Source organism: Lissotriton helveticus, chromosome 3_2, assembly GCF_964261635.1.
Source record: "Lissotriton helveticus chromosome 3_2, aLisHel1.1, whole genome shotgun sequence".
In the NCBI taxonomy this organism is placed as follows: domain Eukaryota; kingdom Metazoa; phylum Chordata; class Amphibia; order Caudata; family Salamandridae; genus Lissotriton; species Lissotriton helveticus.
In genome coordinates, this window is record NC_136062.1 from 136,192,591 (window position 1) to 136,209,928 (window position 17,338).

At 43.4% G+C, this 17,338-nt stretch overlaps 1 protein-coding gene across 1 annotated transcript in view; it reads left to right on the top strand.

Moving 5' to 3' along the window:
• Positions 1 to 17,338, top strand: part of LOC144826511 (threonine--tRNA ligase 1, cytoplasmic-like) — a 249,352-nt gene that overhangs the window by 12,145 nt on the left and 219,869 nt on the right. Inside the window, exon 4 of the mRNA XM_078684931.1 lies at positions 3,660 to 3,783. Within this exon, the coding sequence (XP_078541057.1) occupies positions 3,660 to 3,783 (124 nt within the window). The remainder of the gene's footprint in view (positions 1 to 3,659; positions 3,784 to 17,338) is intronic.

Below are 17,338 nucleotides of genomic sequence, written 5' to 3' on the forward strand. Positions count from 1 at the left end.
GAATCTTCTACCAACTAGATCCCATTTTATTTTGCACTCGGAGTTACATTTGCATTAGGGATGTTATTTTAGATTGTCTTACGTTTAGGCAAGGGTCCCTCAATTGCTTCGTTGAAATATGCCAGAAAGGCTCTTAATGACTTCCCCGAAATATTTACCGCCCAAACACCTTAAATTTGAAAAGAGATAGTGAAGTCTATTCATTCAGAGTTTTGTATCTACCAAAGAATGGGGGGCGAGGGTGGTTTAGTAAGCCGCCCTGTTGACGCTATGAAGTCCTCGAAACAGCGATGTATTAGCGTCCAAGGCGAATGCGTCAATTCCGACCAGCGCAAAGTAGGTGATGCATGGATTTTTACAGAAACTGTTAAGTGTCATAGAGGTACCCTAATATAGGCTTGGGTTATATCATACACCTTCACCTACATTATCTCCCTTATACTACACCGTAATAAGCCTTTAGGATTGAACCCCTTTACCTAGTTCTATATCCTGGGTGCAGAAGGAGGGTTTTTTCCTTAACAATAGCGTCCTACAACTTCATCAATGGACTCATACAGTATGAATGAATATTCATCAGGGTTCTTGGAAACCAGGCAGGGGCCACCTATTATTCAGGCACCACCTGCATAATATCTATGTACAAGGTTTATCCCATACGTCATCCTCAAATCCAACAATGGTTAATACAAGAAACAAGAGACAAAGAAACCCTAGATAATTTCGGTATAAATACAGCACATTTTGCTAGGGTTGGTAGAGGGAACCAAGACTTCCAGACCGACACACTGACCAGAGACACTGAGGCTACTGCATGCAGACGCTTCAGCTGACAGTGGTCTAATACCTCCCTTGCGGGGTGTCCAACTCGAGACCAGGACAGGGTCCCACATTCTCTCACTTCAGATAATGGGGTTAGACTAAATCCTAGAGGGATTCTTGGCTTGACACCTACTCACATGCTAGGTACACTTAGGTACATCTAGATAGGCATCGTAGGAGTATGCACACTTTTATCATGAATTTTAGATTTATGTATGTATTCATGATTATTGCAAGATGGTAGAACTGTACTATCCTTTTATTTTCACTGAACTGCTAATCATATATATCTGCTACTGTCTAAGGCTTGTCGCAGCACATCTATATTACAATTGAAGAACTGTGCAATAAATTCTTATTGCAACACTCCCGACTGTTTCTTCTGTGTAACTCTTTGAGACCGAATAAGTGAGCACGAGTGACTGAGCAAAAAGTAGTATAATGTTTCCACAATCCTGGGGGATAAACTATTCTCTCCCCGATAAGAGGAGATTCTAGTGGCATTGTGTGCTAGCTAAAACAGAAAGGCTAACATTCTCGGTGGTGGTGCTCAGTCAGTCTGCCACCAATCCTACAGTTTGTTATCCAAAACGCGCAGATCCTGTATGGGTAATATAGGAACTACATGACAAAACAGCCAGGAAACCCACCTCAAAGGATCCAGGACTGGATTGGCACCACCTGGCATGGCAAGGCTCACAGGTGGCTGAGTCCAGAAGCTGTAGCAGGGATATTTGAAGTCTTTGATGTCCTAGAGCCTTCAGACCAGTAGGCAAGCCAGTGAGCCCTTGGAGTCACTTGGGTCTGGGGATGCAGAGAGTCCAGTCCAGTCCTTCTCAACACCAGGGAAGGGGCAGCAGAGCAGGAGTTGAGTGTCAGTCCTCCTTCCTGGCAGTATGTCCAGAGTGAACTGAGTTGGTGGTGTCAGGGGTCCAGTACTAATACCCAGTTGTGCCTTTGAAGTGTGAGAAACTTTAAAGAGATGCCTTTGGTGCATGTGTCGGCTCCTCCCTCCCATCTACCTCAGGAAGGCCCATCAGCCTGGTGTCCCTTTGGGTGGGACTGTCTTAAACAAAATGCTCAAAGCCCAGATGTCACTCACCCCAGATGTGTATTTAGAGACAGGCAGAGGCACAGAATAGTTAAAGTACGAAAATACCATCTTTATAAAAGTGGCATTTTCAGACTTCCAATTTAAAATCCAGCTTCACCATCAGTTGTGATTTTAAATTGTGAGTCCAGAAATACCAAACTCGAAATTGCTATCTTGTCATAATTGGAAATTACACTTATAAAATGGAATAAGGTTGTTCCAATCCTAATCTATGGGCAAGTTAGGCCTTGCAGTACTGAAAAACAAATGTAAGAGTTGTTCACTACCTGAAATTGAAAAACCTAAAAGTATGTGTCCAACTTTTTAAATGCATTGCACCCTGCCCTTGGGGCTGTCTAGGGCCTACCTCAGTGGTGACTTGTATGTGCAAAAAAGGAATGTTTGTGCCTGGCAAGTGGGTTAACTTGCCAGGTCAAAATGGCAGATTTAACTGCAGACACAGGCTCTGCAATGGCAGGCCTGAGAAATGTTTACAGGACTACTGAACTGGATAGCACTGTTTGTGCTGCTGGCCCACTAGTAGCAATTACATCTACAGACCCAGGGCACATAAAGTGCACTTTACTAGGTAGTTACAAGTAAATTAAATATACCAATTGTGTTGAAGCCAATGTTACCATATTTTGAGTACAGAGCATATGCACTTTCGCACTGGTTAGCAGTGATAGGGCCCAGAATCCGAAAGCCAGCAAAAACGAAGTCCGCAAAACAAGGGGTCAGAGGGCAAAAAGTCAGGGGAAACCATGCCAAGGTTGCCAGGTGTGAAACAAGTATCATTTTTGTTGTATGTTTAGTGTCTTCGAATACAGCAGCACATTTGTGTTTGTATTTTTACAAAGAAACGACTGTGACTTTTGGCCCACTGGATTCTCAATCACCCTTTGGCTGCTAGTCCAACTTATTGGCTGTAGAATCTGCTAAACGTGTATGATGTTCATGAGCTGGTGTGCTTGTCTCCATTGTTATTGTGAATGACTAAAATGTGCGTTTACAATGCACAGCTTATGTTTGTGGTAACTGGACAATTTTCATTGTTGACAATCAACACACATCAACCCTTGTTTTCCATAAGCAAATATAATGCATCTGTTTTAGGTGCAGGATTTTTAGTTTGTGTTCTACTGGGGGTAGGAGGTGGTTTGCAGTGCTGGCAATTTGCCATATTGTTAGGGACACCCTCAGCAAGTCTACGCTTTTTAGTCATTTGGACACTGTCTTCTGGGACTTGCAGTTTTCCTTTAGCTGTTTGTTTGCACACCAATAGTTTTCTTTAATAGCCATCTCATTCCTTGGTTGCATGTGAATGCCAGTGGATACATCCATGTCAGAGCCAAGAGTTTGGCATTTTTGAGGCGAGATCTGTTGGCTTTGACAGTGCTTGTAAGAGTGTGGGCAGATAAAGTGAAATGTGGTAGTAGAACAAGGCCGGCTGCAGCTTTAGCCCTTCAAATGAGATCAATAACCAGATACGTTATGTGCTGCTCAGCAGCCCTATCACTCTTTGAGGCCGGTTAGAAAAAGGTAGCCGTGCATGTGCTAAAATACAAATTATGTTGCTAGCAAGATAATTCAGACACATATTACTAGAATGATGCTCAAATGGCAACTTGAGCATGATCTGCGATCCAAGCAGTGATTTGATTCCTCTCAGCATGTGAAAAACACAATGAATATAAAAAGAAATGTGTTCATTGGTTGAAGTTGACACTTGCTTTCTTTTCAGTCAGGGATTGGCGAATAGCACAGTAATAGCCAAAGTGAACAATGAATTATGGGACCTGGATCGTCCGCTTGAAGAGGACTCCACATTGGAGCTACTCACGTTTGAGAATGAAGAAGCTCAGGCTGTAAGTAGCTTGTTGGTATAATATGTTTTAACTTCATATAAAAGAAGAAGCTAATTCGTACTGGATAAACAATATTACATTTGTAAACTTAACTAAATAGTCTGGGTTTTCTTTCAAATCAAGGGGATTGGGTGAGGTGAGGCTAGTGTTTTGTTTAGCGTTCACCGCTTATACTAAGTTTGCGTTGCCACAGGTGCCAATGTATACAACAATGGTGTTTCTTGTTCAGTTGTGCTGCCTCGTTCTAGTACCTTCAGCAGGAGCAGATGGAGGGCTTCAACAAATAATTTCATTACTTGAATGTGTGCAGGACTTGCCCTTACAAGTCTGTCTGCTCCAGCCTGCAGACGGATGGTGCTGTGAACTGACAATCTCCAGGATGCCACAGTCTACACCGTATCCTACTTTCCCCACCAGCCTGACCAACTACATCATTTTTGTAACAACATATTGATGACTTTACAGCATAATCTTCTAGTTGATGATCAAGAATCACTTGTTGACTTGACTTTAGACAACATATCAATATATTAAAAATACCCTATTTTGACCCAGAAGACACACTCCTATCCAGGCCCAATATTTGCTATGGAAGGAAGGCCAAGTTTGTTCTGACCATGTATGTAAAAATCTTTAGTGCCCAGTGATGCCTGCTCCTGTTACTAAATATAATTGACCAAGACTCGTACCCAATATCACAAGATTACTTCCTCCCTAAAAAATGGTTGCAGTTGCTGAGGCCGAAGCTCAGCAGTGATGTACATTTTACATCCCTGTAAAAATAATTGCAGTGACAACTACTCCTTTCAACACTCCTTTCAGAGTGCATATCACTGGTGGTTGATCATTCCTCAAAACCACAATGGTCTCACATACCCAATAGCAGTGATGATCATCCTATGTAAAACCATGACACCTTAGGTTACTTCTCCGGCCTGACTTAACACACTGCACTGCTTCATTTTCTTTCTTAAAATAAGGTAATTCATTCTGTTTTTAAGAGCCAAGTTGTGGATTCTGTGAATGAAGTAGAAAAAAAGCTGTGAAGTCTTTTACTTCTCATCGTTGTTTGGTCATTTCCTGGCTTTACGTACAACTAGAACAACAAAAATTTGAGTTACAGCATATTTATTTTTACTAAGCATGGGTGGATTAGTGCAAGAAAAACTCCACTGCGCTTTGCAGAGCTCCGCAAACGCCGGAGTTTCTTTCGATAAATGTCGTTTGCTGTGATTTTTAGTGCCAGGTGCTTGTCCGCACTGTGCAATCATCGCGAATGGTACCATGTACAGCGCAAGCGAGCTCTGCTTCCTTTTTGCCGCTCGAGTAGATTTTTACGGAGCCGCTATCTCAAAGCGAACGGATGGTTTCTCAATGCGAGTGGTCGCGAGCATACGCTACCGTTCACAATGAGAAAACTGACCGCCTGCGTTGAGAAATATTGCCAACTTGATGTTGGCAATCGCGAACGAGGAAAATTCTCGCCGGGAGGTGGATTTTCCTCGCTCGCGCTCCTCAACGTGAGGTTGATGAACCTGAGCGAGGGAAAAACTCTGGTCTGCTATGCTGAGTTTTTCGGAGCTCCGCGTAACATGCGTGCAGAAAACTCTGCGAGCGGAGTTCATCGCCCAGACTTAATTGTGACTAAATATTGTAGTAGCTAGTTTTACTGCATGTGCTAATACTGGACTAAAGAAACCAGTGGCATATCCAGAGAATCATTATGCAAAGGAGTAGATGTAAAGGCTTGATCTAATACATCTTAGCAAGCGGAAGTTCCTCTTGGTAGCATTCCATTTTGTCTTTTTTTTTTTGTCTGTTATAGAAAGTGACCATCCAGATGTAAAACTGTAATGACCCACCCCTAAGGGGCAGTTCTTCTCAAATTGTGGCCCACACTCTTGGTATGGCCACCTATTTGGGAATGGGGGAAAAACAACCCTGAGTGAATTTGAGCTTTAATTAGTCGTTTACATGCAGTTTGAGCTTATTGGCCAGTCAGTTTATGACTCCTTTCTGTACATAACATTCTCGTGACAGCAAAAGTATGATCTCTTGAAAGGCTCGAGCCATTGCTTCTTTACCACTGACCAATTATCTGGCTGTTACAGAAAGGGTCCACCATATACATACCATTGTTGGCTGGACAACTAAGGATCATTCCGTCCCTTTAACCAGACCCCATTCCTTCTGTGCAGCAGTGTAGCCATTAAGTACTTTTTCTTTTTATTGCTGCTCTTTTATATGGTGTTTGTGTCCATTCAAACATAAAAATGAATTTCAATGTATAACATTGTATTTTTGTTTGCCTCTTTTGACTTTTTAAGAGGAGGCAAACTGAACTTCTTTCTCCTTTTTTTCTAATTGCATGCCTTTCAAGTTTCCGAATGGGCTTTTAACACAAAAGGTGCATTTAGGTATGCTACCCTAGATGAACATACAGCCTCCATTTATTGTTGAGTGTCGTGTTCATGCCCATACGCCTAATACCTCCACTTATTCAGCACAGAAATTTGTAACTGTAGCATTTACAAGGAAGAACAGTGGTAAATAAGACTTGACGTGTTATCTTTATATATGGATATTCTGTAAGTGGATGCCAGGCGGGGTAGGCTCAAGACCTACAGCAGAAAGTCACCTGAGGAGAGATTGTCAAAAGAAAAGAGATGCCATCTCAGCTGCCTCGTTGAGTCCAAGGATGAGGATGTCCGACGTCAAAGGTAACTCAGCTGGAGATTACTCTAAGCAACACAACTCCACAGAGGAGGGAATAAAGAGTGTCTGCCTTGTCACTTCACACGCTTGTTAAGGATGAAACCGATTTGACTTCAGCTCCCTAACAAATTCTTGTATAATTTAAAAAAAAAAATGAAAATGTGTGTAATACCAGGGGAACAGGAGAAAAGGCAAATCCAGTAGCATGCCTTGATTGTACTCATGGAAAGAAGCATGTTGCTTCAATATGTAACTTATTTTGTCATAGAGAATATATGTATAATTAATTGAATAGCAGCAAATTACATAGCACATGAACCTGAATGAATTGTTTTAGGAATGTTTTTGTGTCACTTAATGATCCCACCATCTAACTCCATTGCATTCATTGTATTAGCATCCAAACCGTGAAGCCCTGCAAGGTCAAACGTATGGCTAGGAGTTCACTTTGAGATGCCTGCCCCCCTGAACTATTTCCAAGAACCAAAACATGTGACTGGGAGGTTATACAAGGATCATTGCAACAACCACACATATCCATTGAACTATCTTACTAGGATTAATGCTTAAGGTCTGTATTTTCCTTGAAGCTGAGTAGTACTTTAATAGCTGCAGATTAGTGAAGTGCCTACTTTTTCACATGGTGCAGGAGAGTGAGGGTTCAGCGGGCTTTAAGCCTGATGGCAGACTGTGATTACCTGTAAATGGCCTCTAGGGATAGTGGGGGTGTCTAAAGAGCTATCAGATCCACAGAAAAGGAATGAAGTTCTCTTTAGGGCTCAAGGTGAGGGTTTTATGGCTAGGTAATATGTTTTGAGGATATCTGATGGGAATTATCCATAGTCTGATGGACATTTCAGGTGCTCTTCAATGCTGGTTGATAGGTTCTAGAGATTATTAGACAAGGACTCTGGGACTGGCTGATTGTCTCCGAGGAACAGCTGGGTGTCTGATGGCTGGCTGAAGAAATATATGGGCTACTTTAGGATTTCTCAGAGTTAGATAAGAGGCTCTCTTATGGCTAATGGCTAGCAGAGGGTAATGTGATGGGATGAATGGAAGTTGAGAGAGTTTGTGGGAAGGTTATAGCTTCTGAGCCCCTGCCCAGTAAAGTCTGAAGGTTAATTGAGGAGAACTTGGGGCCAGTGGAGGATATGGGTGCCTTTTGAGGATTTCTTATAGACAATTGTTGGATCCCCAGGACTATTTAAGAGCAACTGAGTATGTCTCTGGACTGATAAAGGGTCTCCTAGGGTGGCTGACTATTAGCTTGACTAAGATATAGTTTGTTATCGCTTATGTTTGACAGAGGATCTGTTAAGGCTGGATGAGGGTCTCTGAGGTCTGGCTGCGGTACTCCAGGGGTCAGCCAAATCAGCCAATCTTCTCTGTGCATGACTCTCATGGGCTAGTAGATGTTTTGTTGACTAGATAGGCAGCAGATGACCTCTGAGCGATAACAGAGTAATTTTTGGGCGTGGCAAAGATGAACAGAAGCAGGTTGCTGGTCCCAACACTCTGATGCCCATGCTCCACCCTCCTGCATACAGTGTTGAGGCCAGAAGGGCTATGGTATAGACCCCCTGCCCAGACGTAGCATAGACCTTTATCCCACCCTGTCTCCAAGGCACAATATCCAGCCCATTCCCCCAACCGCGGCTTTCAGCTGCCTATAGTATACCTGCCCTGTCTATGAGTTAAACGTTTATTGATGCCGTTTGTACTGTGCCTGCTTTGCATTGTGGGAACTACACACAACCGCTACCTCTGCTGTGTCTAAGAGAAAGGTTGCACTAGGCTATGGCAGTGCTTTTTGTGCTAGGGAGATATGAACTACTTTAAACTATGCTATGCCTGCTCAGTGTGTGCAAGGGAATAATTTCCTGCTGCTGCCTATGGTATAATCACTGTTGTACAAACGTTACATTTAATGCTAGGAAGGAGAGAGTGGAGACATCCAGATGTTGACTAACAGAGGAGAAAAAACTCCCTTCTTGATAAGTGACTCTATCGGGTCTCCTCCCAGATACAGGACAAAGCGCTGTCTGTTGACTACTCTATTTTCATGCAGTGAAAGATAATATAATTGAAAAAAAAACATCCTTAACAAAGTGTTATGAAGTGGCTCAAGCACTTCTTTCACCTCTCACTCCCTTACAAATCTTCTTGGAGATCCATCACTTAGCCTGAAGTGCTACCACAGAGTGGAAAGCCGTATCCCTTTTGCAACACCAAGAACCTTTGCCTTCACAATTACCCTCTGCCAACCCCTCTTTTTTGGTTTCTGCTCTGACAGTTTCTGTGTGGCAGCAGTTCTTAATGGAATAGCTCATAGAAATTGCATGTCTTATTAGAGCGCAACACAAAAACAGTAGAAATCTTTTGTTTTGTATTGCTGCCATTGCGCTTGCGCTGCTGCTAGCGCTATTTGTATTTTAAACTTACCCTATTGGATATTTGCTTTGCTTATTTTATTTTCGTTTTCCCCTGCTTTTAGGCGGGATCAGGCTGGGTCTTACATCTCTCCCTCCCTCTTACCGCATTTAACGGAAAGCACATCGCCGTTTTGGCGAGTCCGGGTCCCGGGGGCTGCCCTGCCTGGGAGCCATCTTAGTTTGGGCTCCTCACCACATCGACGGGCGCCATTTTGGAACGCGATCGCGCTGGGCCTGGAGTGCCTATTTAAGGCGGTTTCTTTACCATCTCTGCCCTGACAGGTACTGCTGCCATTGCGCTTGCGCTGCTGCTAGCGCTATTTGTATTTTAAACTTACCCTATTGGATATTTGCTTTGCTTATTTTATTTTCGTTTTCCCCTGCTTTTAGGCGGGATCAGGCTGGGTCTTACATCTCTCCCTCCCTCTTACCGCATTTAACGGAAAGCACATCGCCGTTTTGGCGAGTCCGGGTCCCGGGGGCTGCCCTGCCTGGGAGCCATCTTAGTTTGGGCTCCTCACCACATCGACGGGCGCCATTTTGGAACGCCCTCGCGATCGCGCTGGGCCTGGAGTGCCTATTTAAGGCGGTTTCTTTACCATCTCTGCCCTGACAGGTACTGCTGCCATTGCGCTTGCGCTGCTGCTAGCGCTATTTGTATTTTAAACTTACCCTATTGGATATTTGCTTTGCTTATTTTATTTTCGTTTTCCCCTGCTTTTAGGCGGGATCAGGCTGGGTCTTACATCTCTCCCTCCCTCTTACCGCATTAAACGGAAAGTACATCGCCGTTTTGGCGAGTCCGGGTCCCGGGGGCTGCCCTGCCTGGGAGCCATCTTAGTTTGGGCTCCTCACCACATCGACGGGCGCCATTTTGGAACGCCCTCGCGATCGCGCTGGGCCTGGAGTGCCTATTTAATGCTTTCCTCTACCGCGCAGCGGGACGCGCAGATGGGTCGCCCTCGCTTAGCCGGAGTCGTGCCTGAATCCTGCCCGTCTGCGCCCGTCCGCGCTGAGGACGGGCTGCAGGACGGGCTGTCCCTTACTAACGTGACTTCAGGTATGTTAACTCGGGATGGTCGCGTATGTTATTCATCCGCGATACTCCATTCACTGCGACCCTCTGCCCCCACTTTTTGTCCCTCTTGTATTCTGCCGTGTCATTATTTTTCATGTTCTGGCTGTGGTTTCACTACCGGCAAAATGCAGCTCTCTAAAACCCAACAGTACATTAAGCATTGTAGGGGGAAAAGGAAGCCTACGAAGGGTGGTATTTCTCCTCCCTCTCTGCTCCATTTTTGGAGCTTAAACTGTAGATCGCTCCCCAAGAATAAATTAGACATCTACGATTTCATAACAGAGGAATCACCTGATGTCCTATTCCTGACCGAGACCTGGATACATGCCAGTTCGGGTCCGGACATCGCCGCAGCTATTCCCTCCAATTATGTTATGCTACATCAGGATAGACCCTCAGGTAAAGGGGGTGGAATTGCTATTATTTTTAAATCCACCTACCAATGTAAACTGGAAGCACTACATCTTCCAGGTAGCGAAGCTGCATTGTTTAAACTTACGATTAATCCCCGACTGACGCTTTCTGGCCTGTTAATTTATCGGCCACCGGGGAATGCTGCTTCTTGGATTCCCTTACTTGTTGATTGTCTATCAGCAATACTTCTGAAATCAAAGAATTTCACCATTCTTGGTGATTTAAATATTCATCTAGATGATGTCAACAATTCCCTTACTAAATCTTTTCTTTTTGATCTTGAGGTTTTTAACCTCAAACTTTGTAATACTGGAGCTACTCATCTGGCCGGTCATCTTTTGGACCCAGTTATTTCCACTCTTTCATTTGACTGTACTCACTTGGCACGCCCGCTTGTTTGGTCCGATCATTATGCTGTACACTTTGTGCTACCGCCCGGTCTTCATATAGCTAGTGATTATGTAGAGGAAACAAAACCTTCTTATCGATGGGACAGGATTGATTTAGCTGCTTTTAATCTGCATCTGACTGAGACAATTCCTTCTCTCATTAACATTGAGCAAAATTTGAATGCCCCCATTTTTAGGTGGCTAACAGATGCAGTATCTGTTTATGCCCCTCGTTCTGGCAGTAAATTTCGATCCTTGCATCCCCCAGCACCTTGGTACTCGGATGAGTTAAAAATCCAACGTGTTAAATGTAAAGCCTTGGAGAGGAAGTGGAGAAGGTTCTATTCCATTCCCTCTAAAGTGATTTACAAGGATGAGCTAAAAGCTTATCACGCCAACTGTAAACGTGCCAAAGCTCTTTACATCCCCTCTACAATCACTTCAGTGCAGAACTGTCCTCGGACTCTTTTTGCTACTGTCAAGAAACTTACAGGTGCTGACACTGTCCCCGCGTTGCCGGCTTTAGATGGTATACACTGCAATGCCATTGCGGACTTTTTTATATCGAAGGTTCAGGGCATCCATCAATCCCTAGCTTCCCTTCCACCTTCTACTGACCCTTCCTTACCTGGCTTTTGCTGTAATGTCTCTGTCCCTCCCACTGAGTTTCTGTACAACTGGAAATTATTTGACGATGTGTCCTTCCTGTCGTGCTTAAAAAGCATTAGGTCAGGCTCTCCTCGGGACCCTGTCCCTATGAAGATATTGAAACAACTTGACCTTGAACCACGTAGATTCCTAATGAGGTTACTCAACATCTCCCTCAGTGAATCCCGTGTTGAACAGGATTGGAAACATGCCATGGTCGTTCCCCTACTAAAAAAATCTGGTGCAGACATTACTAACCTGGCCAACTTCAGGCCTATATCCCTGCTGCCAGCTTGCTCCAAAATACTGGAACGCCATGTCAACATCCAGCTAAACGAGTTTGTTGAAAATACGGGATATCTTCATTCATCCCAATCAGGCTTTCGCGCCAATTATTCCACCGAATCCGCACTCCTAGGGGTGACTGAGCGACTCCGACACGGTATTGATAGTGGTGAGACCTTTGCGCTTATCCTTCTGGATTTAAGCGCGGCTTTCGATACCGTGTCGCATTCCATTCTATTGGAGTCCCTTCACTCCCTTGGTGTTGCTGGATCTGCGCTTGCCTGGGTGACCTCATTTCTTAATGAGCGCACATTTCAGGTATTTTCAAACAAAGCTGAATCGGCGATCTGTTCATCTGCTTACGGCGTCCCTCAGGGGTCTATATTGAGCCCTCTGTTGTTCAATATTTACATCAGACCCCTCGCTACTATCGTAGAGGACGCCGGTCTGTCCATATACTCATATGCAGACGACACGCAGATTGTGTTTTCCTTGTCTGGCAGCAGGGTTCAGGACACCTCTGCCCTTAAAATCGGCCTTTCTCGTGTTGCGGCCTGGATGCAAGTCAATCTGCTAAAGCTCAACGGTGATAAGACTGAGGTTATTATACTTGGCAAACATAAAGATCTGTGGGGCCCTAGACACTGGCCCAGTGATATGGGTCCACTGCCTACCCCCGTGCCAGTTGTTCGTAACCTCGGTTTTCTAATCGACGAGAAACTCTCGATGCGACAACAGGCAACTAAGGTTGCTGCAATCTGCTTTAATACCTTACGCTGGTTGCAGAAGATCCTATGGATGTTGCCTGAGTCTACTCGAAGAACTGTTGTTCAGGCCCTTGTAATGTCCCGTATCGACTACGGCAATGTGCTCTATCTAGGAGCCGATAAAGCCACAATGAATATACTCCAGGTTGTACAGAAGTCAGCTGCCCGCCTTATGTGCAATATTCCACGAACAATGTCTGCAACGCAAGCCCTGTGTGACCTTCACTGGTTAAAAATCCCTGACCGTGTGGCTTTTAAAACCTTGTGTCTTCTGTTTAAGATCCGTCAGGGTTCTGCCCCCACTTACCTGCACAATCTTGTTCAGCCATATCAGCCCAGTCGTCCTCTCAGGTCATCAAATAAAGCCAATCTTGTAATTCCTAGAATCCGACTGGCAAAAATGGGAGGTCGCTCATTCGCCCGTTTGGGGCCGAAGATGTGGAATGCTCTTCCGTTAGCGCTAAAAACAGAGACCGATCTTTTTGCTTTCCGCAAGAAGTTGAAAACTTTTCTGTTTTAGTTTGGTCACTGTTTTTGCTCCTTCCCTTCCTCAGCAATTACCTGTTTCTCTTCTCTAGTCTGTCCCTGGCGCCGGGAAACCCATTACGGGTAGCTGAGCGCAATATAAATTCAATAAATAATAATAATTGCTAGGAATACAGACACACCAACGTTTTTTCTCTTGTGTGATTATTGACCTGTACGATGTTTGTTTTGCATGGGGAAAAAATCTACAAAGAATTGTATACACACAAATCACGAGCAGAAACTAACAATGAAGACTAAATATTCACATATAGTGACAAACCATGAAGTAATTTTTTAATATGCAACTTGATCAATGCTGTAGGATTTTCTATGACAAATCAAAAAAATGCACAGAGGAGCCTGATAGTGTAATTTGTGGCCTAACAGCCAATTGATACTTCTCGTTGTATTTCTGTGGTGCAAGTCATTGCATTTGTACAATGCATTAATAAATCCTGTACTCTAGATTAAGCTCTTCCTGCCTATGAGTAACTGATTTGTGTAGTTATGAAAGCCACATGCATTTAATTCAAGAACATAACAGGATGTGCCATGTGAAGGCTGTGATGTACTTTTACACGCTTTTGTGCAAAATGCAAACAGTGGATAGGTGCAGCTTTTCTTTGGAAACAGTCCCTGCATCCGGCTAACAAACACACTCCCTCAAAGCAAACAATTCAAAATCGTCATTATTTCAACCTGAACATTTCCATTAGAGCATTTGTTTTCTGTAAAGGACTGCAGTTATTCATGCAGCTTACTAGAAATACTTCATATTAGATGAATATGAACATGTTTACCTCAGAATTCGTTTAATATATCAACCAATGTGGTTTTGATGTTGTGTGAATGTTTAGAGCTTCCATACACCACTGGACATTCTGTCCAGATAATACATGTTCTAATAGCGGAATTCCATTACCAACATACTACATTTAGTAACTGTTTCCTAAGTATTCGATAGAAGCATTTAGCTCTGTCAGTTCCTAATATTTATTTATTTTTAATTAACAAGAGTAAAGACAAATATACAAAACCAGAGACGTCAAAGAAATGAAAATCAAGATCAATAACAAAAAAGCATACATTGATATATATGCCAAAGTACAAGGAAATGTATGTCATGTTGCCAATAATCAGATGCTGATGTAGAAATATTAAGATATATATCGTGTTAGAAACAACATTCACCATTCTGAATTTCTCGTCTCAATGAGGCTTCACTTTTGTCACTTTCTTATAGGTTTGTTTTTTCTTGTAACGTTTTTTTTTTAAAATTGTAACTGAATAAACTCATTTAGAAGACTACATTTAGGACATCATTAAACATTCACATTGTATATACCCTGTCATCAATGTAAAATCACTAACGTGAAAAAAAAGTCCTTCTCGCAGGTTGATAATTACAATAAAGAATGACTAGTTACATTTCAGTTCACAGATTACTGTACTGTCTTTCCCAGTCATCTAGAGGTCCTCAAATCCTTTAAAATCTCTTTTGACTGAATCTTCCGTCAAGCCTATAGAGTGGTACCTCCCATTGATAAGGATCCATAACTTTTGACACTACTGCCAACCTGTTGGGGAAATTGGATTAAGCCATTCTCTGGTGATAGATAAATAACCTAGCTGAAGCATGGACTGCTATAATTGCGACCAGTACTAAATGTGCAGTTTCTACTTGGGTATATTGATCAAATCCTACTCTAATTCATTCATCAGTTGACAATACATGTTTATGAGCGATAGAGTAATTTATTAAATACTAGTGTACAAAATCCATTAAAAGAGGGAGCGTAAGGAATTTTACAAGTGTGGTCTGCTCCTTTATACTGACATCTAGGGCTGAAAGAAATTCTGCAACATCTGCATTTCAATAACCTCTCATGAGTATACTGTATCCAACATAATGTATTATAGTGATGTAGTGATGTGTTTATAGAGGACATCAGTATTTGATGGCCCCACTCAAATGGCTGTTGGAACATATCTGGATTTTGTATAATTTCTTGTTTGTCACACTAGTAAGGGGTGTAAACCTCTACATCACCAGGCCTGAATTTAACAAGGATGATGTAGTCAGCCCATATCATTCTACTGTCACCATTTTTAACAATGACATCCAATTGTACCATTTTCTCTAGATTAATATTCACACACCCTATTTTTTTTAAATCCGTGTTTGTGCTTGTGAACTTTCTCCTGGAGGTGTTGAAATGTTAACAGTAGTTCTCTTTGAAACAGCTGTCAGAGTGAAAGTATCCAGGCATTTTTTTCCTAATTAACAATTAGAAATGCAGAAGATAGACTAATTCAATACTTCACAGCAGGTCATACCTATTGTAATAAAATAGCGTATTACTTGGGCAGGATGCGAGTCCCTCCCAAGTAATAGGTCCCATAATAGTGCCAGGTTTAACATACAATCTTAATAATATAATCTTCGACTCAACTCTTGGTTGCAGTGGCACAGACAGACCGGACTAATTTAGGAGGAGCTTGTAAAGCAATTAGCAGTACCAAAATAAAAAAATTTAAAAGTCAACAATAACTTAGGAAAAATCCCCAATCAGTTTTTGAAAATCAAGAAAAATTTAATAAGCAAAATGACATAAAATTGAGTTAAAATTTTTATTGCCAGTTCCTCTGATAGGATCTTAAAGCTTTCAAGGCAAAAAGCGCCAATAAAAAAAATCACTGTTTGCTGTTGATGTGACCTAGATGTGATTTTAGCCCGACCACAATGAAGCAGTGGTCGAATATACTAAGGGGCAGATGTATCAAGATTCAATTTTGCGATTCCTAAATAGCAATTTTTAAGGAATCGCTATTTAGAAATCGCAAAATGGCATGTATTAAAAAAAATCGCTATTTTTTTGCAATTCCTTAAGCTTCCTTATTTGCGAATTCGCATTTTGCAAATTCGCAAATAAGGAATATTTGCCCATTCATTCCGAGGCCCATAGGAATGATTTTGAACTAATTCTCAAATTGCGAATTCGCATTTTGCTAATCGCAATTTGAGAATTATTTCAAGGGTGCAGGGGTGTCTGAAAGACACCCTGCTGCACCCCTGTAAAGTACATGTGTGTGCATATGGCGCACATACATGGGCATGTGTGTGCGTCACATACCACCTTTAAAAATGCAAAATTGTGCATTTGCTGAGGACTTCGCAAATTACCATCAACTACAAGTTGGTGGTTGTTAGACCTGTCTGCTTCTGAGAGTCCCTCACACTATGATTTATTTTGTTCCCCCGTGCCTCCTAAAATTTGTCGCTTTTTCTTTGTCTACCAGGACCTTTTTGTGTGTTGTCCCATGGGGCTAGATGCTCTTTGATGCCCAGTTGCTCACCAAGTTCCTGGCACCTATGTACAAAAGGCGCCTGACGGAACCGGTGGCATAACCAACTGGGGTTGTCAACCCTAAAATGGTGGACACCATTGTCCCCTATGAGAGTGACTCCCATTGGGGCCCCTCTGACCTCTGACCCTTTGAAGGTTTTGGCGCACTTTGTGTAACCTGCAAACCTGACAGGAATCCCCTCAGGAGTTACAAGTACACAAAATGGCTGCCTTAGGAAGCCCAGTACGGTGGCTCCTAATGACCAAAAAGATACCTTGAAAGGGCCATGTCATTGACATAGCCAGGGAAGGTTCTAGAACCTTCTGGCTCGTGCTGGCATCCTAGGGCACTGGCTATAAAAGGCCCAGTCCCTGGCGGCCATGTTGGAGAAGAATGATCAAAGAACACCAGAAGAAGAGGACTTGACCCCAGATTGACACCTGCCCTGTTAACCCCCTGAGGCAGCTGATAGTTCAGGCAGAAGAGCAGCAGAGGTTGCTGGCGTGGACCCTGACTGGCGTTCCAGTCAGAAGCGTGAGCAGTGTCCTCTAGCCTTCAGCGCCTGGTCAGCGAGTGCCCAATTGCCCCTCAGAGACTTTGGCCATAGTTAGAGCCTCCCCGCCCCCCAGTGGTGAGATCGCAACCGCAACTCTTAAAGTGCCACCTTCAACTTAAGGGCCTCCTGGCGGGCGTTCGGACGTCTCCGAACCCACCGCCGTCGACGCGCTGTTTGTGGATAGAAGGTGAGGTGCTGCGCTGGGGCGGGGAAAGGCTGGCCTTCATTGGGGCGAGATTACTGTCTCTGCCCTGCCCAAGTGACTTGGGAGCTGGTGTGTGGGCGGGAACCCCCCCCCGTGAGTGAGCTCGGAGGGAGGATCGCGGAGCCCCTGGAACCCCCCTTCGCCCTTGGGAGAAGTGCCATACTGACTGGAGCGCTTACCGGCGCCG